This window comes from Camelus ferus, chromosome 21, assembly GCF_009834535.1.
Source record: "Camelus ferus isolate YT-003-E chromosome 21, BCGSAC_Cfer_1.0, whole genome shotgun sequence".
NCBI lineage: Eukaryota > Metazoa > Chordata > Mammalia > Artiodactyla > Camelidae > Camelus > Camelus ferus.
In genome coordinates, this window is record NC_045716.1 from 1,439,366 (window position 1) to 1,466,888 (window position 27,523).

The following is a 27,523-nucleotide window of genomic DNA, read 5'->3' on the forward strand; positions in this document are numbered from 1 at the left end:
TTTTGCTAATTTCTAGCTGAACACAAAAGACTCCTAGATCCTAGGGAATGCTGGAGTTGCAAGAATAAAGTAATCTGTGTCCCGGAATCACCATATGGAGAAAAGCTGCATTACCATCAGAAACACCTAAACTAGGCTATTACGTGATTGAAAAATAAACTCTTATTGTGTTAAACCTCATGTCCTCTTTGACAATGTAAGGAAAACCATCTCTCTTGAAATATGGTTCTGAATAGGGACAGGGAGGGGGGAGTCATTTCCACTGAGAATTAATTACCACAAGATACCCATCTATAGGTTTCCAGCCTGTATTCACATTGAATGGCCTGAAAAACCTCAAGCTGAGAATTTATTTTAAAGTGACTCCCAGTTGGTAGTGCTCCCGGAAGTAAATGCAATTTCTCTCTGGAGAAGACTCCTTTCATTCCAAGAAAGATGAACCCACATTCAAAAGTCATAAAACTCACAAAGAAACAAAACAAGTACAAGAGCCAATAGAAAAAACAGATAGTTGAATAAGACCCATAGCTATCAGAATTGCCAACTTAGAATATAAAACCATTATAGTTAATATTGTTGAAAAACACTCTTCTATGAGCCTCTCCTGTTCAAAAAAAAATCAAGGCTCTACCTGATCTCGACCTGGACCACTTTCCAGACCTGTGTCTGCAGTGAGTAACGTTCAAGGATAAGATAATGTCTCCCACTAGGAGAAAGTGTGGGCTTGCTTACTGTCCACTGTAAACTGGCAAGTCTCCCAAGGTCAGTGATCCCCTGTGCAAGCAGCTATCTGCACCCACTTATGTCATTCCAGTAGGAGCTGGAACACAGGGAACCCACACAAACGTGCTGCCATTCTGGCTACTGCTTCTTCCTTGACTAATAAAGCCTTTTGGCTCTGAGGCAAAAGCGTCACGTCTTCTTTCACTCACTTAAAACTAGTGCAAAACCACATAGCCTTCAAAGTTCCTGACAAATAGGCTTTAAATATAAAAATATGAATAGAAAACAAGAAACTTACAACAATGACTAGGAGATATTAAGAGAACAAAACTAAACTTCTAGAAATAAAGTCTAGAATAACTTAAATTTAAAACTCAATGATTAAATGTCATCTTACATACAACTGAAGAAAGAATTAGTGAATTGGAAGATAGATCTAAAATTAATCAGAATACAATACAGAGAGGGAAAAAGACAGCAACTCTGAAAGAGGTTGAGGGACGTAAGTAAAGCATAAGGAAAATGGATACAAATCTTGATGGAGTCAGAGAAAGAAAATGAAGGAAAAGCAATTATTTGAAAAGAAAATTACAGAGATGTTTCCAGACTGATGAAAGACACCAGTCCACATATTTGGGAAGCCCTATGACTTCTAAGAAGTTAAATAAGAAGAAACTCACACCTAAACACAGAAGAGTAAAACTGCGAAACAGCAAAAACAGAGAGAATATCTAAGTAGTTAGAGCGAAAAGGTATCACAGACGGTCCCCAGCTTATGATGGTTCAACTTATAATCTTTCAAACTCCTGATGGTACAAAAGTGATACACATTCAGTAGAAACCATGCTTCCAATTTTGAATTTTGACCTTTTCCCAGGCTAGCGACATGCAATGAAATATGCTCTCAAGCTGCAGGGCAGTGGCAGCAAACCACAGCACGCAGTCAGCCATGCAGTCACAAAGGTGACAGTCACTGCACTGACAACCATTCTGTACCCATAAAGCCATTCTGTTGTTTCATTTTCACTACAATATTCAATAAATTACACGAGATATTCAACACTTCATTATAAAACAAATCTTGTGTTTAGATTATTTTGCCCAACTCTAGAACTGTAACTATTCTGAGCACATTTAAAATAAACCAGGGTAAACCACGATGTTCAGTAGATTAGGTGCATTATATGCAATTTTTGACTTACAAAATTTTCAATTTATAATGGGATTATCAGGATGTAACCTCATTGTAAGTCAAGGAAGATCTATATATTCAAAGAAATGAATCTTATATTTTCAGCTGGTTTAACGACAGAAACGACAGAATGCAGAAGATAATGGAATGTTTTCAATGCACTGAGAGAAACTGACCTGCAATTCTATACGTATTTAAACTATCTAAGAGTGTACTCAAAATAAAAGCATCTTCGGACAAAATACACACACACACACACAAAGAGATTTTTGCTATAGCTAAACCCTCAGAAAAGTAAATTATAAAAGAAAAAGGAAAACTAGATGGAGTTGAAATGCGAAAAGAATTGATGAGCAAAGAATGAGATTCTATTTTATACCAACTAGATTGGAAAAATTAAGAAAGCTGACAATTCCAAAACTTGGCAAAGATGTGGAATAAGGGAAAATTTATGCACTGCTGGTTGAGGTGTAAGCTGATACCACTTTGGAAAACAATGTGGTAATAACTTGCAAAGCAGAACTTCCACATACCCAACTCCAGTATTCACCTAATCGGTATTAACCTAGAAAATCTCTTACATAGGGGCACCAAGACATGTATAAGCATTTTCATACTAACATTGTTCGTTATGGGAAGAAACTGTAAGTAATTAAAATGTCCAGCAACATAACTATGAATAAATAAATCATGATATAACCATATAATGGTGTATTATTCAACAGTGAAAATTAATGAATTACCACTATATATATTAATGTTGCTGAATCCTCAAAATCTTAGAAACAGGCTGAATGAAAGAAGTGAGCCACCAAAGAAATCATACATATATCATAAAATACTGCATATCTAGTTCATATAACTGAACAATATTGTTTAGGGGTATATATATATTACTTCTTAAAAGCCAGAAACTGATTAAACACAGATTTCAAGAAAAAGGTTACCTTTGCAAGGAAGGAAATTAAAGGAAGGAGGAGTCAACATATGGATTCAACAAATTGGTAAAGTTCTAGTTCTTAAGTAGGTTGTGAGCTCACAATAAATAGGTTTATTTATTTATTGGAGGCACTGGGGATTGAACCCAGGACCTCATGCATGCTAGGCACGCGCTGTACCACTGAGCTGCGCCCTCTCGCATGCAAGTGGTTGCTTTATATACTCTATAAGTTACATGTGTATTATTTTATAGGGATCAAATATTATCATGTAAAGAAATTAACATTTAGCAACAAGAGAAAAGGAATGGGAGCTTCCCTAACCTTCGTTATGAAAACCTTACAGCAAGAAGAGTATAGGACAAAATACTGGTGAAACATTGAGGTGGAAAAATTGAAGCGTGCCCTTTAAAGTCAGCAATAAGAAAAGACACTCCCTGAATCATAAAAATTCTGATACTCCCCAAATTCATCAACAAACTTATTGCAATCCCTATCAAATCCCCAGCAGACTTGGGTTTTTCTCCAAATTTGCAGAATTTAACAAGCTCATCCCAGATTCATAATGAAAATCTAAGTTCCCAAAGCAGCCAGGACAATATCGAAGAGCAGTAATTCAGTGGAGGGACCTGCCCTGTCAGGTATCCAGGTTTCCTTCAAAGCTAGAATAGTTGAGAGGGTATCATATCAGCAAAGAGGGTCTGTAAAGAAACATGATACATGAAACAAAGCATCACAAGCTAAAGAAGGAATGATGGACATTAAAAAAAAATGCTACTAGGATAACTGATTACCCATCTGGAAAAAGTCATGTTAAAACAGCAAGGCCTCATTTCAAAACAATCAGATTAGCCAATATTTAAAGGTCTGATGACATCAGTAACTGGGAGGATGCAGAGCAGAGGAGATTCTCACATGCTGCTGGCGGGGATATACTCATGTCCCCATCTTAGAGACCGAACGGGTCACAACTGGTTAAAAGGAAGGTGTTCACACTTCATCACCTAGCATACCACATCTAGGTGTCTATGCTATAAAAATGTATTACACTGCCTCATAACAAACAAAGTTAATCATCAAGAAAATGGATAAATAAATTTGACTCTATTAATCAATACAATATAAAAAGCAGGTTAAATGAATAAACTAGAACTACATGTAACATCATAGGAAACAGACAAAAGAGAAAGAAAACGTTAAGTAAAAAAAAGCGAAGTGTGGCAGTAGATACATAGCATAAAGCTCACATAGAATCTAAAAGATGTAAATCAATACTGTATACTGTAGATGTAGATGACCCGTATGCAGTGTATATATCGGAATATGCGTGAGACTGATCAACACCAAATTCAGGATGGTGATTGCCTTTGGGGAAGAAGGGAGGGGAACAGAAATGGGTGCCGGGACCAGGACTAGGGCTAGGCAAGGAGGGCACCTAGTGTGAAAAATATAAGGATTCATCAACCTTCAGATGAATCAGATGCAGGTGCCGGACACAAACCTCAGAGTGAGCGCCTCCTTAAACTTTGTGTCCTCAGCACCTCACTTTTCTGATCCCAGTCTTGGCCCTGTTAGGTGGGGTACACAAAGACGTCAACAGCTCTCTGTGGAGTTTTATCGATTAAAACAAACGAACAACCCTGCTGTGCAAGTGTTCTGTCGAAAGGGTTTGCACTGCTTTGGCTGCCATTTCACATGCATAAGACTGTAGCTCTTGTGTTAATTCCTTGAACTGGAATTGTCACACCATGTGGATATTAGAGATTTGGCCTCCAAACACAAGAGCTCTGAGGCTTCGGTATAATGATTTCTTGTGGAAGATTCTGTTGTTTTTTCTTTACAGAATAACCAACAGAATGAGAGGTGGCTAAGCTTGGCCGTGAGCCCCTCTTTCCCATGGTTTTGCATCTTGAGCAGAGAAATATGAGAATAAGGGAAGGGTAGAGACCAGTTTGGAATTCATACCAGGGGTAGGGCTCAGAGCAGTTCCTAATGACTTGGTTCCTGCCCTATTTCCAAACGTAGTCCTCCAAACTTCTCGTCAATTGTGTGAGCCTCCTGATATCCTCCAATGATTTCCAATTTTCTTTAAGTTATTCTGGGTCAATTTCTGTTGCTTGCCACCAAAGAGCCCTGCTACTTAGCCTCATGCTGTCAAAGAATGAATTTACATAATTCCACTTGTTATAACTGATCCTGAGGAATCAACGTCCTCACCATAGGTTGATTTTCCATTGAGGTTTGGTAGGATTCTATAAGGACAACGTGTACTTGTATATTTTAAGCCCTAACTGTCAGGACTACCTCCCTTGGCTGAATCACCGTGGAGTTATTAAGGTTCAAGGTACATACATAACCCTGACTTCTTGCTCTCCAGTTGTGGTTGTGGTTGCGCCTACGTCCCCTGAATAAAAAATTGCCACCGTGGCCTATCATGATGGCTGCACTAAGCATGAGAGTCTCAAGTCTAAGAAAACCCATCATCGCACCAACTTTGCCACTTGGAGCTGCCTTACCTCCTCTGTCTTCAGAGCTTCCCATATCCGCGCGTGATCCTCCACCAGCCAGTGTCCTGTGCTGTCTACCTTGGTGGAAAGTTTGAATCTAGAAGCCACATGCGTAGGCTCTCCCTCAGGCGTCCCCTCCATCTTGAAAGAGCCAGGCAGGAGGCATTACGGATCTGCGTGGAAGAATCAAGTGTGAGCCAGGTTAAAATGTTAGGTAACATGAAAAGAAATACGAAAGCAAGCTCTCATGCTTGATTTGTGGATAATGAGATGGCTGAGAAGAGTGTCACAAGGGGCACCAACCTTTACAGCCACTTTTTATATTTCAGATATTCATGATTGGTATTTTAATGCAGGCTTCTGGAGCCAGGGATGCTTTCTGACAATGGTGAAGTGATAAAAATTTTAAAGCAAAGTGGAAAACATCACCTGCCTGTTACATCTGCAGGTCACTTTGCTCTGGCCCCTCGCAGGAGAGAGGGAGGTGGGTGGATGTAAGACCAGCCACGCGGAAGCTGCACTGGCTGTGGTGTTGCAAGTTTCACTCTCAGGAGCATCTATTAAACACCCGTTTCTACGGGGCTCCAGCAAGGCACACACAAATAACTCGGGAGTTTCGTTCATAACCGTGAGAATCTGAGTGTCTCAGGGCAGAAAGGGCTGTCAACAAGTCATCACAACGCACAGTACTACAGCACAGTGTGCAGAATGCCGCCGTCATCCTGTTTCCAAACTGCGCGGGGAGCACAGAGGAAGGTTCTCTTCGATAGTTATTGGTTGTGCTTAATATTAAAATTTGGATTAAAATGATAAAACAGCTATACTGTTTGTTGATCAGAGAAAGTACCGATAATAAGCTGATCACAACCTAACATTTACTGAGCATTTACCGTGCGCCAAGCGAGCACCATGCTAAGTGCCTCACTATAGGTGCATTCAACCCTGAGGGAAGGAGCCTTGCTCTGCAGACTGACTTCACCCCGACCTCTGGATCAAGTGTGGTTAGTCAGATACCCCCAACCTTGTCGAAAGGATAGCTAGGCAGTTATCTTTTCTAAGAAGATTAGATCCCATGTTCTGGTTATGGGGCTATGCATTCTTTGATAAAAGCAAATTCAGATTAAGTAAACTAGATATTTAAAAAAAAAAGTTATGGGTTGTGTTACTTTTCCTGAGCCTCAGTTTCATCAGCAACTGCTGTAAAGACGATATGTTAAAACTGACACCAATTCTGGAAAGTCTGTTTCCTCGACATCCTTCCAATTGCCACTTCAGAATCACACCGTGCCTGCCCGGCACCAAACTGCCCTAAGGAATCGCCTTGCCTCCATTCACATTCCCGTGAGTTTGTCCTTCTCCAGGTAATTTTTCTAAAAAGCAAATCTGACCATGCTGTTCCACCCACCTAAAACTTTTGCCAGAGAGAAAAAATCCAAACTCCTTAACACGGCACCCGAGGCTCCCTCCACCTCCGTTCCCCCTCCATGCCCGGCTGCCTCCTCAGCCATTCTGCTTCAGCCGTTAGGAAGTCCTGTCAGATCTCAAATACGTCCAGTATCTTTGAGCTTTCGTTTGTGTCACCTTCCCTCCACCCATGATGCCAAGAGAATAAAGACACCCTCTCTATATGTGCTCTGGACAGATTTCTATCATGTCACCTGTAACACTTTATTACATGTATTTGCTTTCAACTCTATTTCTACCTTCTGGTCTTTTTAAGCGTCTTAACCCTAGAGATGATGTCATGGACAGAGTAAGTACTAAATAAATGTTTGATGGAGTAGTTCATTCAGTCACTCATGAGAATCCAGGAAAAACGAGGCAGCAGATCTAATATATTCCAATAACATTAAAAGTTGAGTTACCTCTCCTATTTAATTTTTATGGACTTAGTGAGCTGTAAGATTTTCAGAAGGAAGGGCCAAGCTTACATTCATCCTCCTCCCCCAGGTAGCTAGTACTGCAAGCAACAATCACTCATTAGTTAACAACAGAGTAGTTTTCAGAAAATGTCTTCAAGGCATTGAGCACGTCTGCAAAACGCTGGTCTCATGCTCACGTAAGCTGCTGCCCAAATGAAAGTAAATGGAAATCGGCACTGGTAAGATAGGTCAGAGAACTTGAGAAAAAGGTCTTCTGCAGCCAAGTTACTTTGCCTTCCATGCTCCACTGTAAACTCTGAAAAGCAAGGAATCTGCTGGCAGAGCACAGTGATGAGGATGCTGCCAATCAAAACCATCGCGCAGCACTCAGAAGCAGGGAGCACCTGATATTCTCCCACAATGAACCAGGAAACAGAACCTTTATAATTAATGAACAAAGTTCTTCTGAGTGGACATGGTAATAAATGACGCTGATACATACATGGGAGGAAATAAACAAAGGAGAGTCACGTGGAGGTTTCAGTCCAAAAAAAGGAAATTAAACAGGCAAAATGGAAACAGGCCAAATTAGTGGGGAAGGAAATTCCATGTTGTTATTGGAGGTAATACTGTAAACAACAAATAATAAACCAAAACAAAGTGGAAAAACTCCATGAAATGGGTTGGGCTGCATCCCTTGTATATCATGGAAACGTAACTGGATAAAACAGACAAACTACAGAAAGCTCAGGGCGGTCTTAGGAAGCCCTGCAGATGTGACGCAGCCCAGTGACCCATGGCTCTGGCTCTACTGTTTGCCCAAATTTTCAGTGTTGGAGACTGAACTCCACTGCGCACTGACTTCTCACAGACTGCCTCTTACCCTGCTTGGGAAGAAGATGCAATACAGAGTTCTAAGCCATTCCGAAGCACTTCAGAGCTAAGGACGGATGCAGAGGGGCAGCCAGCTCCTACGAGGCTCTTCAAGCATTTTGAGATCCTCCAGTCTGTCTGAGACTTGAGGCCTCTCACCCATGCTCAGTACATCACTTACCATCTGTTGGGCTTCCATCGCATCCCAGCCATTGTGCTAGTTTACTTTCCACATTTTCTCAGATCCATACAATAACCCTTCTAGGTAAATATCACCATTTTATAGCAATGAAAAGTCTGATTCAGAGAGATTAAAGAACTTTTACACACTGCTGGAAAGTTACAGGGTTCCCAAGTTCATGCTTTTTCTCCTAGGTCACTTCAGAAGACCTTCAACCTCAGCCCAGCCCAACCGCATCACCGGTGGAAGCAGCTCTCCCTCTCACGCCCCTCCCCCATGGACTAGAGTTGAAGCATCAGTGTCTTAGGTACCTGGCATAACAGTGCCCTGGAGAGCTGGTCACATTTGATGGATCACAGGTAAGAGTGGGATGGACACAGGGAGGGAAACATCACGGAAAAACAGATCAGTCCTTTTCCTCTTTCCTCCCATCTTGACTTCTGACCAGGGCAGGCTGCATGGGTATGACCAGGGCAGTCACTCAGGGCCTGTGCTCAGAAGGGCCCCCGGCTTGGTTGAATGCTCTGCTGTCACTGTCTTGAAATTCCTGACTTTTGAACCTACATTTTCATTTTGCACCAGACACCCCAAAATTATATAGCCAATCCCGCTGCTGGCCCAAATTTTTCCTCTTCAATTCTAAAGTTCCACTCCATATCTTCTTTAGACAATTCATGCATTATAGACTTCTTATTCTCCTAAAATGAGCTAGAAGTCTATATAGTGGGGCCACTTTTTGTTAGAATGAAAACACAAGGCATATTTAGATCATCTACCTCTGACAGGTCGCAAGCCGTGAAGTCGAACTACTGTCTTCTTTCTTAAATCACACAGTCAAGGCTTACCAGCCAACTTCCATACAAATACTACTAATATGAGCTCATTCAACAGGTAAGATAAAATCACTGCAAATCTAAAAGGCAGAATCTTCAACTCTACTTAATAATTAGTCTAAAATATCATTGTCCTGATAAGCTTTTTGGGAAATCATTTTTGAAGAACTGTCATTCTAAAATACCTGATACCCAAAGCAGAATTTTTTTGTAACCACTGAATGATGAAATCACCCTTAAGTTGGAGGTGGGGTAGAGAAAGGAAGCTGTATGTCTATAAAGGCAAGTATCTGATCAGTGAACATAGAAGCAAAATTTTGCTTAAAAACTCAAAAAGATACATGCACCCCAATGTTCACAGCAGCACCATTTACAATAGCCAAAACATGGAAGCAACCTAAATATCCATCGACAGACAAATAGATTAAGAAGATGTGGTACATCTATACAATGGAATATTACTAAACAATAAAAAGAATGAAATAATGCCATTTGTAGCAACATAGATGGACCTAGAGATTACTATAATAAGTGAAAAAGTTAGACAGAGAAAGACAAATATCCTATGCTATCACTTATATGTGGGATCTCTAAAAATGATACAAATAAGCTTATTTATAAAACATAAATAGACTCACAGACCTAGAAAACAAACTTATGGTTACCAAAGGAGGAAAAGGAGGGGAGGGATAAATTAGGAGTTTGGGATTAACAGATACACACTACTATATATAAAATAGATAAACAACAAGGACCTACTGTATAGCACAGGGAACTATGTTCAATATCTTATAATAACCTATAATGGAAAAGAATCTGAAAAAGAACATATGTATGTATAACTGAACCACTTTGCTGTACAACTGAAACATTGTAAGTCAACTACACTTCAATTTTTAAAAAAGTAAGTACTAGGGCACAATTTCACTGAAATCTGTATTTATGTTATTAACCCCCTGCTGGACTCTGATAAATCAAACTGTACTTTACTGAATTTGACTTTCCTTCCTGTGATAGTAAATAATGTAAGAGACATCCCTCAAAATCATTATCTTTTTCCTCCTCTCTCTCCTCTTTACGCATTTTTGGAGAGAAAAAAAAAAGTGTTTAATATTCAGAACCTTACTGGAATGGTGCAGTGTTTCTTGTCTTCATCTATTAGGGCCATGCTTTCCCACTGCCCCTGCAGGTTCCATCACTCATATCAATAATAAAGCGTTCTGCTTTATTCCCTTCATGCACACAAACTCTTGCTTCTGTCTGAAGAAATCTTTTTTTTTTTTTTTAACTCAACTCAGATTTCTTCTAATCTTGAAAATGCCTGGCACTTGCCCTGTTCCAGGCTCTTCCCAGGAGCTCTTGTCTTTCTGCAACTTCTTTCTTCCTACTTTCTCTCATCCTCTTTCTTCTCGCTAGTGAGCTGAGGTCCTGTTCAGATAAGATAGGTTTATCTGTATCTCTTTTTATCTACAATTCTTCCATCTAAAGAGTCTATCTACCAAGAACAGGCTTGGCATTTTAGTTTTACTCAGAGGTTCGGAAGAGCCCTCGGTGCTCACAAAGAGCACTGAAATTCCAGCCAGGAGACCTGAGTTCAAATCATGAGGCTACAGTAAATTCTCTACATAACCCCTGAGCAAACTAGTTCATTTCTCAGCCTGTTTCCTCATCTTTAATATGAACAGCCTACAAGACTGCTGAGACCCTTCCCAGTTATAAAACCCTCACCTCCCCGCAAAGGCAGATGGCAAAACTAATATGCACCGATTGTTTTTCCAGCAGAGCTGAAGGAGCTATACTACTAAGCAAAACAGCAAAAGCCTGTGGCACCTGCGGCCGCCCACCCACTGTACTTACTCCCGCGTCATGCGTGGGTTCACAGTTCAGAAGTCAAACAAGCAGCACGAACGGCCCCTCAGCATGGGTAGATAAAACACCTGAGTTTTGACTATTCAGGGACAACCCCACATCCTCTGTCACATGGTCAACTCTACGTCTGCTGAGGCTTTGTAAAGCTGGGTGTGCTCACCAATCCCTAGCACCCAAACCCTAGCTTGGTGGAAGGTTTCTCTCATTGTGACTGCTAGTGTGGTATTTAAAAGCTGGGGCATCCATGAAGGTTTCAAGACGCAGCTTTCCTAGCTGCAGGGGTGCATCATAGTGGTTGTACCAGTCTATTCCATCTGAACACAGAGAAAGCAGCTGTCTGGAATCAGGGATTCTGGGGAAATGGAGACTGGAGCACAGACAGAGATGAGACCGAGCGGACTCCAGGAAGCCATGGCAGAGAGAGAGAGAGAGAGATCCCTAGGGTTGGGCAGCATTTGTCCTGGGAAAATGGGCACGTAAAATCATTTCACAGCAATACCAGAAGCTATCTGTGTTTGAAGGGACAGCCTATGCGAATGCATTAGCAGGTAAACAAAACCTTTGTTACCTCTTCCTCTTTGGAATCTCAACAGCATTCATCTATATAATGCAACTCATTTATATGGTGCATATTGTTCTCTGTTGCTTTCCTCAACCTACCCTGTCTCCCCTGTTGGACTGCAAGCTCTTTGAGAGCAAGACTTGACATAAATTAATTACATTGCTTCAATTAAAAAAAAAACTCAATCATACTTAAAAAATTTTTTTTTCATTTTATTTTCTTTCCGTTAGAAAAAAACAAAATTCACTGGAGTCCGAGATTACACATTTACCATTACGATGTATTTTGGAAAAAATGTCAATCATTGGGCAACCATTTCCAAAGGAATTTTAATTATGAACTGTCTCCTTGAATACTGAGCGAGGTTGCACAACAGTCTGCGGGTTCAGAAGTGACCTCTGAGAGTGACTGTCTCCCGTTAAATGCAGAAAATTAAAGTGCAAGGCATTCCTTCTTCATTCAAGTTCATATTTTTTAAAGGCTGGTCCAGCTGAACTTCAGACTTTGTGTACTTCTCCCCCTGACTGATAGTATTTGGCAGAAGTTTTTAATAATTATTCAAAAAAAAAAAATCAAACCCAGACTGAGTTTGTACTACCCTTGTGAACCTCCCTGGAGAAATGGTGCTCTTTGCTCAGCAATTTGTGCTCGGCCCAGAGAGCCAACACAAGGAAGACAGCTGGTCTCCCGTCCTGATCTCCGTTCAGCACGGGCAGTCTGGAAACAAGTCTGCAAGGAGAGATGTGGGGGAGGGAGAGGACGCCTAAACAGAAGAGAGGCTGTGGTGACAAAGCGTCCTTCAGCGTTCTGAGAGAGAGAATTCTAAGGGACTGAAACTTTTATGGCCGGCATTTTTATTACGCTAAAAAGCTCCGTGATTATGTTGCTTGAAAGCTTACGAGATGACACTGTAAATCACATGACTGTCCCAGGCTCAGATGTTTCACAATTCTGTGGACTCCAGCTTTAACTGGCTGAATGAGGGCAAAATACAAACTCCATTTAGCGGAGCATCACCCAGTTCAATAGTCATCAGGCTAATTTTTACCTTCAAGTTGAAGGAAGTTGAGCTGATTCAGGTCAGAGCCATCTTTTAAGTCCAGTCATAACAGCAGCCTCGTGGATAACATGCCCTGCCCCCCACCGCAGTGCATCCAGTACTCACTGTGCCAGGCACTTCGCAAGCATCAGGTCATCCTCAGGATGGCCTCAGGAGAAGTTCAGAACAAGGGAGATGAAGGGACCAGCCCTAGAGTTGCTCTCAAGCCATCCTGACCCCAGCGCTGCGCCCTCACCCTTACACTACACCGCTACCACACTTTAAGAGTAGTCAGCGTTCCACTCACAAAATAACATCATGTTAGCGCTGAGAAATCTGAATTCCCAGGAATCTGAGCTCTTGAAAAGATTCAGAGGTGGGCTCCTCATGGGAGGAATGTAAAACGTTTTACATGTTAGGTTCAGAAAGGATGTCTGTTGAGTTTATCAGTTAATGCACAAAATCATTTCAACTAACTTCCAAATACACTGGCCTTTCCACATCTCAAGTTAGAGAGCAGCCTGTTCTCAGTCTTCTACTTTACCAAAAACAGAAGTCCAATCTATTTAACTAGTCAATCTCTGGGTCACAGGATAATGGCAGGCCCCGATGGGATGGGGGGCAATCTCTTTCAGGGTAACACTTCTGGGAGAAGTGTGTGCAGTGAGCTGGTGCTAGACCAGCCATCTAAGCAGCAAGGACATCGTGATTTTTACATATAACATGGATTCTTAATTATAATTCCTCTTCCATTAGATCAGATAACATCTTGCCCCACACAGAGGGTCCTGATTAGTGTCACACAGTGATGATTGAATCTAGCTGAGAACGCTGAATGCGCAGACGCCAATTTGCTAGACTAACTAGGCGCAGGAAGCTTTCTATTCAGAGCAGCATCTTCATTTCCACCCGACTACGTTGTTCCTTCCTTGGTATTGACCTCTGAGACAGGAACAAATGCCCAGAAGCGGTGCTGAGGGCAAAACAAGGGGCCAACATTCATCCACCATCAGGGAGGGAGGGATCTGTGTGCCTTGGGTCAGGGTGACTTCTACCCCTGGCTCACATTTCTCACCTTCTCCTCAGTTCTCTTGGTCTGCACCTGCGATAGAACAGGGCAAGCCTGTGCCATGTGGGATCAAAAACTCAATGACCCGGATGCACACAGGGACTCTGAGAGACGGTGAAATCAAGAGAGAGAAACCAAGGGAGGCTGCTTCCCGACTCTGACTCTTGCATGGATCTTGTGGGCTTATCCCCAGGCGACCTGTGTGCCCAGAGCGAACACAACAGAAAGGCAAAGCCATATCGTATGGAATTCTACGCAGCCCTGCCAAAGGCTTGAGCTTGCCAGAGCCTAGTGACATTTTCATCAGTAAATGCAGTTATGCTGGTCATGTTCCATGTATACTGGAAAAGATGCAATCATTACTTCCAAGGATTTTCAGTATTTCCAATTGTTTCAGATAGTCTTTTAGTAAACTCTATAAAGACACCCCAATGTCTTCTATTTCTTCCACGTGTTTCTTTTCTTTCATGTCATGCTCTGGAGGGGTGTGCCATAGAGGACGCATCCTGCATTCATGTGTATATTAGGTGAGAAGCAGCTACTGAATTTACCCTCCACAGTCCATGAAGGATAGAACCCTCACATTATTTTGGAGTGAACCACAAGATCGTAAGCCTACATGAGGCAACTGAAGACCAAATTCAATTCTCAAATCTCACACAGGTTTCCAAAACACACTGGAAAACTGCTCTGCATAGCAACAGAGTCAGGAATGTTTTCAACTCAGCTTGGAGGGAGAACCTTGCTGGGATATATTAAATAGTCACTGAATTAGAACCTACTTTTTCTTTAAGGTTGCAAATATTCCTAGCAGGACCAAGCCTGGGTTTCTCATTAGGCCTTCAGAAAGCAGCAGCCATCCGTCACAGTCTTCTCAAAGGCTGCAGTAAATGACTGGTGTACATCTGCAGGGTTTCTGTGTTTGATCCTAGGTTACGTTCTCACTAAGGTTAAGGGTTAGAGTTTTGGTAGATGTGGCTGTGGTCTAATTGGCCTATTTTATCTGCCCTTTTCTCACATACATACAGTATTTGAGAGCCAAATTTGTGAAACGTCTCAACTTCAACATCAACAAATGAAGAGTGGATGGAATGTGGGTTTGAGTACTCAGTTAGGTTTCGGTTTTCATTTCGAAATCAGAATGAAATCTACTGCAGCATCTGTCTGAGGGAAAATAGGATTATTTCTTTCTATGTCACTATCTCATTGCAACAGGGCTCCGGTTTCTTTCTTCTTTGTTTTTCCCTCCTTAAACTTTTACAGGACGTTCCACTTTATTTTCTTCATTGCCACAGCTTGACCTTGCTATTGCCAATAAACCACGGTGGAAACTGAATGAGAGTATGTCCTGGATTCAGACCTCTTAGCGTAAATAGCAATTGTGCAAATATACAATCTAGCATCCTTGACGTCCTAGCTGAGGGAGTCAATGGACCGACCCAACTTAACTGCAACAAGATGGCAAGCTTTCAGGGACGTGACAGTTAGGTTGCTCAAACCTCACCCAGCACCATGCCATGCACAGGAGGGATGGGGGAGTCCTTAACATTTTACCTCTCCAGCCTAATCACTGTGCCAGGTATGTACGAGGCAGGGTGAAATAAAGATAAACAAGCACGTCCTCCTTTAATTGGCTTCCCTGCTGGGTGTTCTTAATCCAGGCCATTGGGAAGTCCACAGTCATGAAGAGAAAGAGATATCTTTCAAAATGCTAGGATAAGTGTAGAAGAGAGATATACACAAGGGCATTACATTGAGAGCCCTGTGAGGAACGTATTAATTCCCCATCCCAACTTCGGATGACACAGAGAATTTAAGTCAACCACCCAAGGTCACACAGCAGAATGCAAATTTGAAAATGGATCTGTCTGATTCAGAACAAAGTCAGAGCTTTTTCCATTCTATAACGGCATTTCAGAATTTTCACAGAATTGTGGCTGTGTTAATTTTGGGCTTTGGAGCTTCAATGTTTAAAGAGAAACACTAGCCCTTTGCACTCAGGTAGGAGGCAAAAGGCCGAGAGGGTTATCTAAGTGTGTGCTTCCTTATCTGTGCCTCCTTATCTACCAAAGCTGAGGGTCTGCTTCTTGCTACCGCCCTTCATCATCCATTTTGCCAGCTCCTCCCCACTCTCTGGGGCCTATCACACTTCCCCAGGCCTGCCCTTCCTGAGCTAAATAAAGAATTATTCCACTATTTCTAAAAAGTGGCAGCAAACAGAAGCAAGAAAGAAATCGACATTGTCAGTTCTCAGTTCTTATTCACATGGTAGATTTCTGCTACAAAAGTATGGTGATCTGCAAGCCTAATTATTTTTTAAGACCTTCTTTAAAACAACATATGGAACCAATTACAGGACTCACTGACTTCTTCACTCTTGCCTCTGCTCTGGAGGGTGATGGGTTTATGATTTACAGCTCAAGTGAATGTAGTGCTTGGGTTCATGGCTCCAATTTGATTACAGCTGACACTGATTCTGGATGCCAGAGAGATTTTAATTACTATTAACTCCGTTGTGGACTGAAAAATGACTCACATGCTAGTGAAACTGACAGTATCTGTGCACTCACCCCATTTCTCCACTTCAGTCTGGACAAAAAGAAGCATGGGGTTTTATTTTGTACCCTTTTACATGCCCTAAAATGGAATTCCAGGATGGTTGCTTGGTAAATGTAACATCAACCAGAGGAGGAAATGTAGTGAAATCAGGTCCAAATCATTTTGAGGTCTTACCTGAGAAATAAACGGATTGATTAAGTCAGCCTAGAAATCTGTCAACAGACTGCCTGGGTGAAGGTCGATTAAATCTCTCTCTTTCTGTTTCCTTGCCACAGACCTCCAGAGTTGTTTAGATTTATTCCAGTTTCTACTGGACCAATTAGCCAAAAAAGAAGTTCTGTATTCTCCAAATTAAAATCTGGCAATCTTCACCTTCCATGCACAACAGGCTGTCATAGCCAGTCTCACATAACCACAACGGAACTTGAAATAGAAAGACGGGACTCTCAATACACTGGAGCAGCACATTAGCAGTGACATCAGTTTTAAATGTCCCCAGTGCTTCAGTCTGAGCCCTTGAGCCACCCTAAACCCTCATTCTCCTTTTCTGCATTATTTCAGGGAGAAGAGGTAGTAAAGTGAGCTAAAAACTCCCCTGTGATCCTCTCTGCTGGGCCAGATCATGCACCATCCTCTGGGCCCAGTTTGGGACTTTAAGCAGAGAACCCCTAACTCTTGGTCTTAGCCAGTTTTTAGGGAGGAAGTGCTTTATGTCACAGCCAAAGTTTGTGCCAAAATCTTGCTTAGTTTGAACTATAAGGAACTTCTAGGGCAATGTACTATGGATGTAAAGAAAGCATCACAAATATTGTTCGTAGCGAGTAATGACTTGTATACCTATTCCAGGAAAGAAAAAAAAAAAAAGATCCAGAAAGAAGGAGGAGAAAAAACAGGTCAAGTGATCAAGTGAGACTTCCCCAAGGTGAAGAAAACCCACCACGTTTCTACTCCACAATCCTGCAAGCAGGCCCGGCAATGGCTTTTGTACCCAGTGAGTCTAAAGTGGGTAATTAACACACTCTCCACTTAGTCCCCGAGACTGCGCACTGGAGCGCAAGAAAAATCACAGCCCTGATTTATATGTTTATCTCTTCTCTTCTGTTTTATTTCCATTTGTTATGTTTTACAGTGCATGTAAATGTTAGAATAATAGTGCATGCATACAATTTATAAATAATTGTATGTATACTGGAGGACCCCTCTAAAAAATTGTACTGAGAAGAACATTCAACCAAAACACTTTCAAAATCACTGCTTTCCGCAGATAAAGCATCCACTGTCCATACTTTTTAACAGAATGCTTCTCTTCCTCCTGGATTTCCTGTATCCACTAATGGCCAGATACGAACTTTCTTTATTTAGGTGATACAAACAAACTTTAACCCTTCATGAAGTTCCTCTCAGAGAACTACAGAATGAGGCAGAAAGCAAGAGACTTTTATAGGATAAAACGTAAGAATCAAAGAAGAGACAAACAGAAAACGTAGGACTGGCTGGGGCCACAGAGTCAGCCTTGATGGGATGAGAAGGCCCCGAGCTGGCCTGGCCTTTGGGGACTGGCTGACTGAGTATGGTTGTGCTGCACTTCTGGTCAAGCGGAGTGTTTACAGGTGCACAGAAGTTAGCTAAGTTTCAGTCTGATAACACGGCACCCCGGGCAGGAGTGGCTCCATCTTGAGCCTAGAAATTTATTTCAACACCGTCCACCCAGATACCCAAGCTGGCAATCTCAGAGTCATCCTCAAACTGCTCCTTTTTTTTAAATTGAAGTTAGTCAGTTACAATGTGTCAGTTTTGGTGTACATGGCTCCTTATTTGTTACTTCTTTGAAGGCATCTCAGATCAGGGCTTCCCTACATTCCAGCCACCAGCTTGATAACATCCTTTCATTGTCTCAGACTGACAAGATACTAGACTCTCCATCCTTGACCCATGCTAGCCATCCTACATGCCATCACCAGGGTAGCCTTCCTAAAAACCTTTAATCAGATCAGTGGCCTCCTTAAGAACCTGCAATATGAAGGTGTCACCACAGGATAGAGTGCAAGGCTCTTAATACAGTTTGTCATGGCCTGGCTGTGTCCTGACCTACAGGTCACGTATTCCCAGCTGCCCTGCTCCAGCTCGCCAGCTCTCTCACGTTGCTGAACTTCTCAGTGTTCTCCAAGCAGCGCTCTTTCATGCCTTTGTTTATGGACTACTTCTCCCCCAAATACTCTTCTTCCCCTCTCCTCCTCTTCGCCTCTGTTAGAGCAGCTGAAGCTGTGCCCCACCCCAGTACACCAGCTGTCACCTGTCTGAGCAGACACATGCCTGACGCTGTAACACACTGGCTCATGGCACCCGATTTTGATTCTCATTCAACATAAAGAGTAAGTAGCCGGGGCCAGGATTCTAATCTGTATCTATCTGGTTCCAAAGCATCTTAACCACTCGGCATTAAATTTTAAAAGCAAATGCAAATGTTACCTCGTGGTGATAAACCCACTGGGGAGAGTTAATAGCTCTCCCCATGTAGGTTGTTCATATTTCCATCACAGCATTTGCAACACTGTGCTGTAGTTTGCATCCCGGTAGACTGTGAGCTCTCAGAGGTCAAGGACTGCTGGTGCTCAGCTTGATATGTTGGGCATCTAAGACATGCTAGCACATATAAGATGGCCAGAAGATATTTGTTGAATAAATCAATTCACAAGTGTTCTGTCCTTCCTCATTGCTCATTTTTTTCCCTCTCAACCCACTATGCTTCATCACAACTTTAATATAAATGCAAAAGTCACAGGAATGCCCAACACAGTGCCCAGTATAGAAAAGGCTTTAATACAATGGAGAAATTGTCAACGGCTTTATAAAGTTTTGCTACACTCCTTGCCCTCAAAAACAGAGCAACTACTATGCACAAAGACAATTTTAATGAGGTATAATTTACTCCTCTCAACTTAAGGCTTCAATGGCTTTTGATAAATGTGTTCACTTGGGCTACCAACAAAAAATCAAAATAATGAACATTTCCATCAACCCCGAAGGTTGTTCCCTTAGTCCCCCTCCCAGGGTGATCTCACCCCATCACTGTATTCGGGGAACCAGGGATCTACTTTCTGTAAATACATGGTGCATTTTTCTTTTCTGGAGTTTCGTTACACTGAATATCATACAATATCTATACCTTTGTGTCTGACTTCTTTCACTTAGCATACTTGTTTCATGATTGATCCATTTTGTCACATGTCTGAGTAGTTCATTCATTTTTATTGCTGAATAGTATGCCAGTGTTAAATATTTTATTTATATATTCACCTCCTGATGGACATTTGTGTTGTTCTCAGTTTGGGTTACAATAAACAAAAGTGAAAGTAACATTTGTGAACATAAAGTCTTTATGTGGACATATGCCTTCATTTGTCTTGGATAAAATACCTAGGAGTGAATTGCTTGATCATATGGTAAATATATGTTTCACTTTTGGAGAAGCTGCCAAAACTCCTTTCCAGAGTGGCTGCAGAGTTTTGCATCCCATCAGCAGTGTATTATGAGAGTGCCAGGTGCATCACATTCTCCCTGACACCTGGTAGCGCTGCTCATTTTAATATTACCTGCTCTAATATTCTAATAGATGTGTGGTGACGTCACATTATGGTTTAGTTTTCATTTCCCTAATAATGAATGACAGTGAGGACCTTTTCAAATTGCCTGTCTGTATATCACCTTTGGTGAAGGTTTTGTTCAAATTTGTCCAATTTTGTATAGACTTTTTATTTGTTCTATTAGTGACTTGTAAGGTATTTTTTTTTAACATATTCTAAAATGCAGTCCTTTGTCATATGTGTGTTGATAATGTTTTCTCTCAGTCTGAGACTTGGCTTTGAATTTTCATTTTCTTACTGGTACATTATGAGGAACAGAAGTTTTAAACTTTAGTGTAACCCAATTCAAACATTTTTATGTCCATGCTTTTGTGTCCTATCTAATAAATCTTTGTCTATCTGAAGGTTACAAAGTTTATTCTAGAAGTTTTATAGTTTTAGTATTTACATTTAGGACTACGATCTGTTTCAAGTTAATTTTAGTGTGTGATAAAGTAAGGGTTGAGGTTCATTTTTTCTGTCATAATAAGTTGTTCCAGACCATTTCTTCAAAAAGTAATCCTTTCTATATTGAATTATCTTGGCATCTTTGTTGAAAATCAATTGATCATACATATGTGGGTCTATTTTTGGACTCTATTGTATGTCATTGATCTATGCGTCTAAATTTATGCCAATAACACACTGTTTTGATTACTTCAACTTTATAGTAAATGTTGATATCAGTAAGTCTAAGTCCTCTAAATTCATTATTCTTTTTCATAATATTTTTGGCTGTTCTAAGCATTTAGATATCCATATAAATTTTAGAATTAGCTTAAAATTTCCTACAAGAAAGCCTGCTGGGATTTTTATTGGCATTTCATTGAATCTATAAATCATTTTGGAGAGAAGTGACATTTTAATAATATTGACTCGTAGCAATACTGATCTTATTGAGATTTCATTGAATCTGGAGATCAATTTGAAGAGAACTGAAATTCAACAATATTCAGTCTTCCAAGCTATTGACATGGTAAACCAATCCATTTAGGTCCTCATTAATTTCTCACAGAAACATTTCTAGTTTTCAGGGTAGAGGTTTTATGTATTTCATGCTCTTGCAAATGATATTTCTTATTCTAATTTCTATTTTTTATTGCTAATATATAGAAATACAATTGACTTTTGCATATTGATTTTGTATCCTGAAATCTTACTAAAATTATTTATTAGTTCTAGTGGGGTTTTTTTTTTTTTTTCCTGTAGATTCGTAAGGATTTGCAGTATGTTTGAGCATGTCAGTTGTGAATAAAGATGGTTTTACTTGTAGCTTTCTAGTTTGTTTGCTTTTTATTTCTTTTCCATGTCTTACTGCACTGGTAAGAATATCCCACAGAATTTGAATAGAAATGGAGAGAGTCAACATCCTTGTCTTATTCTTGATCTTAGGGTAAAAGGACTCATTAAGTGATATGTTAGCAATAGTTTTTTTTTTTTTAACAGCTTTCTCGAGTTATAGTTCACATGCCACAAAATTCAACCATTTTAAGTACACTTTAATTTATTATTTAATTTATTCTGATTTACTCAGTGACTTTAGGATATTCGTAGAGATGTGCAATCGTCAGCCTTTTATCAGATTGAAGAGGTTCTCTTCAATTCTCGGTTTCCTGGGAGATTATTATCATGGATGGATGTTGAATTTTTTTCAAATGCTTTTCTTGCATCAGTTGAAATGACCATACAGTTTTTCTCCTCTATTGTGATAATAAGATGAACCACATTAACTGATTTTTAATGTAAATCAACCTTCTATTCCTGGGATAAACACCACCTGGTCATGATGTATTATGCTTTTTCATATTTTATTTTTGGTTTGCTAATACTTTGCTAGAGATTTTTGATCCATGTTCATGACAGATATTGGCCTGTCATTTTCTTGTAATATTTTTGTCTAGCTTTGACATCAGGATAGTGCTTGCCTTATGAAATGAGATGAGAAGTGTTTCTTCCATATTTTCAAAATGAGTTTATGTAGGGTTGGTGGTATTTCTACCTTAAATCTCTGATACAGTTCACCAGTTAAGCCATCTAGGTCCGCAGGTTTCTTTGTGGGAAAGCTTCTAATTGTTAATTAATTGATAGAGGTTTTCTATTAATTTTCAAAACAGTTTTGACTGTCTTTCAAGGAATTTGTCCATTTCATACAGGTTGCTGAGCTCACTGGCATCGTTTACAACATCCCGTCAGCTACCCTTGTAAGTGTAAGGAGCTTAGAGATGTTTTCTTTTTCATTATTGATATTGGAAATATTTATATCCTTTTTGTTTCTTCATCAATATATCCAAGGTTTATTTATTATATTGATCGTTTGAAAAAAATCATCTTTGGATTTTATTGATGTTCTTTATTATTTTTCTATTTTCTGTTTAAGAAATTGATTATTATTTGCTTCCTACTAATTTGAGGTTTAATTTACTCTTATATTTCCAGTTTGAAGTGGAAGCTTATATTACTGCTTGTAGAGTTTTATCCTTTTCTAATGTTAAGTTTTTGAACCTATAAATTACCCTTTAAGTTACATTTCACAAATTATGATAATGTGAGTTTTCTTTTCATTCATCCCCCAATATTTTCTAACCTCCACGTGACTTCTTCTTTGAACTATGCATATTTAGAAGTAAGCTGCTGAATTTCCAAATATTTGAGGATTTTCCAGGTATTTTTTCATTCCTTATTTCCAATTTAATTCCTGTGATCCGAGAACATATTACATATGATTTCAGTCATTTAAAATTTCTAGAGACCTGTTTAATAGCTAATATATGGTCTATCTTGGTAAATGTCCATGTATACTAGAAAAGAATGTCTATTTTGCATTTGTTGAGTGGAGTATTCTCTAAATGTCAGTTAGTCCCACTGACTGAAATGTTTAAATCTTCCATAACACTATTTTCTGTCTGCTTGATCTGTCAGTTACTGAACGGAGTGTTGATACCTGCAGCTGTAATAATAGATTTGTCTTTTTCTCTTTTCAGATCTGTCAGGCGCTTCATGTCTTTTGAAAGTTAGTTATTAGGTGGATATACACTTAGGATTATTATGACTTCTTGATTAATTGACCCCTTTTATCATTGTGAAATATGCCTGTTTATCCCTGGTAATATTTCTTATTCTGAAGTCTATTTTTTCTGCTGTTAATATAGCTAAAAACAGCTTTATATTTTCCTAGTATTTCCCCTTTAATATGGGTCTTTATATTTAAACAGAATTTTTATAGACCACATGCATATAGTAGGGGGTTTTACTATCCTAACAATCTCTGACTTTTTATTGTAGAGTTGAGACTATTTACATTTCATGAAATTATTGATACTATTGTGTTTAAATCTACCATCTTGCTAGTATTTTGCTATTTGTCTCATCTGTTCTTTGTTGGGTTATTCCCCCTATTTTTCTACTTTCTTTTGTATTAACTATTTTAAATTTACATATTATCAACCACTATTGGTTTGCTAGCTATCTTTTTATTTCTTAAACGTTCATCTAGGGTTGACAATATGCATGTTTATCTTATTTCTGTTTACCTTGAAATAACATTATATACTACCTCACATAAAAAGTAAGAATATTGCAACAATATACTTGCATTTCCTTATCCTGTCCTTTTGTACTATTGATGTCATACATTTTGCTTTTTCATGTTAAAATTTCCACAGTGTATTATTTTAAGAAATTTTAAAATGATTTTTGAAAGCCCTCGATATTTACCCACACATGTACCATTTTTAGAGTTCTCCATTTGTTCGTATTAGATCCACATTTTCGTCACACATCATTTTCCTTCTGGCTGAATAGCTATATACTTGTAATGAAAGTCTGCTAGCCACAAACTCCCACAGCTTCTGTCTGAAAAAAGTTTTTATTTTATCTTCAGGTTTGAAAGGTATTTTCAGGGGGTCTAGAATTATAGGTTGACAAACTTTCCCCCCACACTACCTTCAACTTGCATACTTTCTGAAGAAAAGTCTGTCATAATTCTTATCTTTTGTTGCTTTGTATATAATGTGTCTTTTCCCCCTATACCTCCCTGTAAGGTTTTTCTCAGCATCAGCAGACTGCTGTGGTTGGGCTGTGAGGTTCTCGGGGTGGCTTTCTTAGCATTTATCTTGCTTATGTATTTCCATGGAGTTCTTTAGGTCTTAGTTTATATTTTTCATAAAATTTGAAAAACACTTGGTCATTATTTCTTCAAACATTATTTTTGTCCTCTTTTTTTTCTCTTTTCTCCTTCTAAAGACTCCAGTACACATGTTAGTCAATATGACATTTCCCCTTGGGTCTGTTTATTTTTCTTAATTTTTTAAATCTCTGGGTATAAGCTTCATTATGGACAGGTTCTACTGCAATGTCTTCAAGAGGTTCTATTCAACTTCATCTTTTTTTAAGTCATGTCTATTCTGCTGTTCATCCCTTTATCAAGTGAATTTTTCATTTCAGACATAAGTTCCCTTTACTTTCTCTTTGTGCTTCCCTTTTCTCGACTCATCATGTCCAGATTTTCCATTTAGTAACTTGCCATATTAGATGTATTTATTATACCTGTTTTCATGTCTTTGTCTGTTAGTTTTATTCCCTCTGTCATCTGGGGGCTTGTTGGTGTTGACTGATTTTCCTCTTGCCTTTGGATCACATTTTCCTGCTTTTTTTTCTTTTGCATGTCTTGTAATTTTTTATTAGGTGTCAAACATTCTGAATCTTTCATTGTTAATTATTAGATTTTGTTTAACTCCTATAAAAATGTTGAGCATTTGCTCTCACAGGAAATTAAGTCTCTTGCAGATTAGTTTGATTCTTCTGATATTTATTTTTAAGCTTTGTAGTGTACATCTCGATTATCCTTCACTCCAGATCTATTTTAGCCCTACTACTAACACCCAAGTCTTATAAGGTCACTACTAAATATTGCACATGTAGAATGAGGTCTCTCTACTCTGGCTGGTAAAAACTCAAGTTATTCCTGGTCCTGTGTGACCTCTAGGAATTGTTCAGCTTACAAGTATGTAAAAAGAAAATTATGTGCCAGAAATCTCAACCTATGGTTATACAAATTTCTAATCAGCCAAAGACGCAAGGGGACCCATATGCAGATTTCTGATGCTCTTTCTTAGCATAGTTCCCCTTTAAGTACTCTGTCTCACAAATTCTAGCTGCCTCAGCCCACCTAAATTCTAATTTGTCTTCTCAATTCATCAAAATGCAGGGTTCTGTTTGGTTCTCATTTCCTGCACCAAGGTCCAGAAATTGGAGGGAGAAGACCAGAACCATCACCGGATTCACATCATTTGTTTCCCTTCTCAGAAGTCATAGTGCTATGCTGCCTGTTGTCTGAAAAAATATATTTTGTCCAATTTTCTAGCTGGTTTTGGTGGCAGATTAAATGCGGACCCTACTCTACCCCATGGCTGGAAATCAAAGTATATGTAAATGTCAAAAAACCCCAACATATTTTAAGTAGCTGTTACTTGTATAGCAACTTCATACAGCATAAGACAGTCCCCAAAATATAATTTCTTAACCCTGTATCAATTGAAGAATGATATAAATCACCTAATATTTGAAGAAACTGTAAAAAGTCTTTGAACATGTAATAAATGAGGAGTTAGTACTTTATTCCCAAAATGTAACGAAAGCCTGTCAGGCAATCTGAGGATCATTTGCGTCTGAATAATGCAATAACTAGTTTTAAGGAAATAAGCAGTTTTTTTCAGCACTTCATCTGACAGTATTCAACAACCTAATGTTTTTTGCCCTTGAGAAATTTTTCTGACCAAATAACTTCTACTCTTTTTGGTTGTTTCCATTTCCCTGAAATGCAAAGGTGGTTTTCATAGTAGGGTACTAAATAGAAGACTCCCAAGCCACTATCTCTCTAGAAAATAAAGATTCCTCCAAACTTCAAGACTCACAATAATTAAGATAAAATGTTCTACATGAAGTCTTTATCTTTATTGGTGATCAAGATTCTTCTTCCCAATCCTCTATGCCCCTCAATCCTTCAACAAGACCGTCACCGCCACTACAATACAACTAGTCCCAGCTTACACATAGGTTAATTTACTCTTTTTTATAATACTGATTGCTTTCAACTTGGAATGCATTTTCAGATAGGTTAGAGACTTTCTGACATTCTGTGGTGTATGTTAGAGATTCTGTACAGGATCCAGACCAACTCGAGAGAGAAGTCTTTTTAAGAAAGAAAATAGATAAGCATGTTCTCAGCACAACTTAATGCCTACAGAGTCCACATGTCCTCTGTTTCCCACAAATATTGAGGTACTGCCTCACGAACATAAAGACTGGATTAGTCCTGGCCTTGGTACTAATGGTTGGATTAAAAGCAGCATCTCAGCGAATTGCTAGCCAGTTGTTCCTTAAGTTGGCCAAAGGGCAAAAGCACAAGCCAAATTTTCCACTGATTCTGCTCAACATCCTGCCACACCCAATGAACTTCGTCCAGTGCTGCAGACTCCTTGGTGTCTAGCATCTGATTGCCCTAAGGATGCAGAACTTATATATGGCATTGTTGTCTCAGAAGCTTAAAAGAAATTCCCTGCCAGAATAATCGGGTACAATGAAGGGGAAGAAACCTTTGTCAAGTTTCTAATTCAAAAAATCTCGTTATTAATTATTTAACATGTGTTAGCTCATGTAATCCTCACAAATCTACAAGGCATGTATTTGTATTCCTCCTTTTCAGATAAGAAAAGTAAACCTTAAAAAGGTTAAATAAGGTTCCCAAGGTCCCATGAGAAGTTGTAGAGGTAGAGCCAACATTCAAACCCAGATTCATATGGCAGCCAAAATTGTGTTCTGAATCACAGACTTAATTTGCGAGTCCAAGTTTGGCTTTTCACAGATAGAACTCTTCAACATTCACAATCCTTTCAAGAGAAACTATAAACTCTGAAAAGAGAATGGATGAGAGACTGGGTAAAAGGGGAATAAACCTAACCCTGGAGTCCAAGAGTCATTCTGGGTTCACAGTAATATCTCATCTCTTCTCTTCTCTTCCCTCTTTCTTCCCTCTTCCTTCCTTCCTTCCTTCCTTCCTTCCTTCCTTCCTTCCTTCCTTCCTTCCTTCCTTTTTTTCTTTTTCTTTCTTTCTTTTTTCTTTTTCTTTCTTTTTCTTTCTTTTTTTCTTGTTCTTTCCTTCTCTTTCTTCCTTCCTTCCTTCCTTCCTGTCTTTCATTTCCTTCTTTCTCTCTCTCTTTCTTGCTTTCTTCAATTGAAGTGTAACTGACATATGACATTGTACTAGTTTCAGGCGTACAACATAATGACTTGATATTTGTATATATTGCAAAATGAGCACCACAACAAGTCTAGTTAACATTCATCCCCATACATAGTAAATTTTTTTTCTCCTGCGATTAGAACTTTTAAGATCTATTCTCTTACAACATTCAGATATACAATACAGTATTATTAACTATACTCACCATGCTGTACATTTCATCCCCATGACTTACTAATTTTACAACTGGAAGTTTGTACCTTTTGATCCCCTTTATCCATTTCTCCCACCCACCCCCAGACCTGACCCCTGGCAACCACCAATCTGTTATCTGTATCTATGAGCTTAGTTTTGTTTTGTTTTTAGATTTCACATGTTAGTGAGGTCATATGATATTTGTCTCTTTGTCTGACTTACTCACATAGCATAATGCCCTCAACGTCCATCCATGTT

At 39.4% G+C, this 27,523-nt stretch overlaps 1 protein-coding gene across 2 annotated transcripts in view; it reads right to left on the reverse strand.

Moving 5' to 3' along the window:
• The window catches only part of RGL1 (ral guanine nucleotide dissociation stimulator like 1), a 257,821-nt gene that overhangs the window by 152,905 nt on the left and 77,393 nt on the right, over nucleotides 1-27,523 (reverse strand). For both annotated transcript variants that reach the window (XM_032463548.1, XM_032463546.1), the window contains exon 2: nucleotides 5,370-5,533. In XM_032463548.1, the coding sequence (XP_032319439.1) occupies nucleotides 5,370-5,501 (132 nt within the window). In that variant the 5' untranslated portion in view covers nucleotides 5,502-5,533. The remainder of the gene's footprint in view (nucleotides 1-5,369; nucleotides 5,534-27,523) is intronic.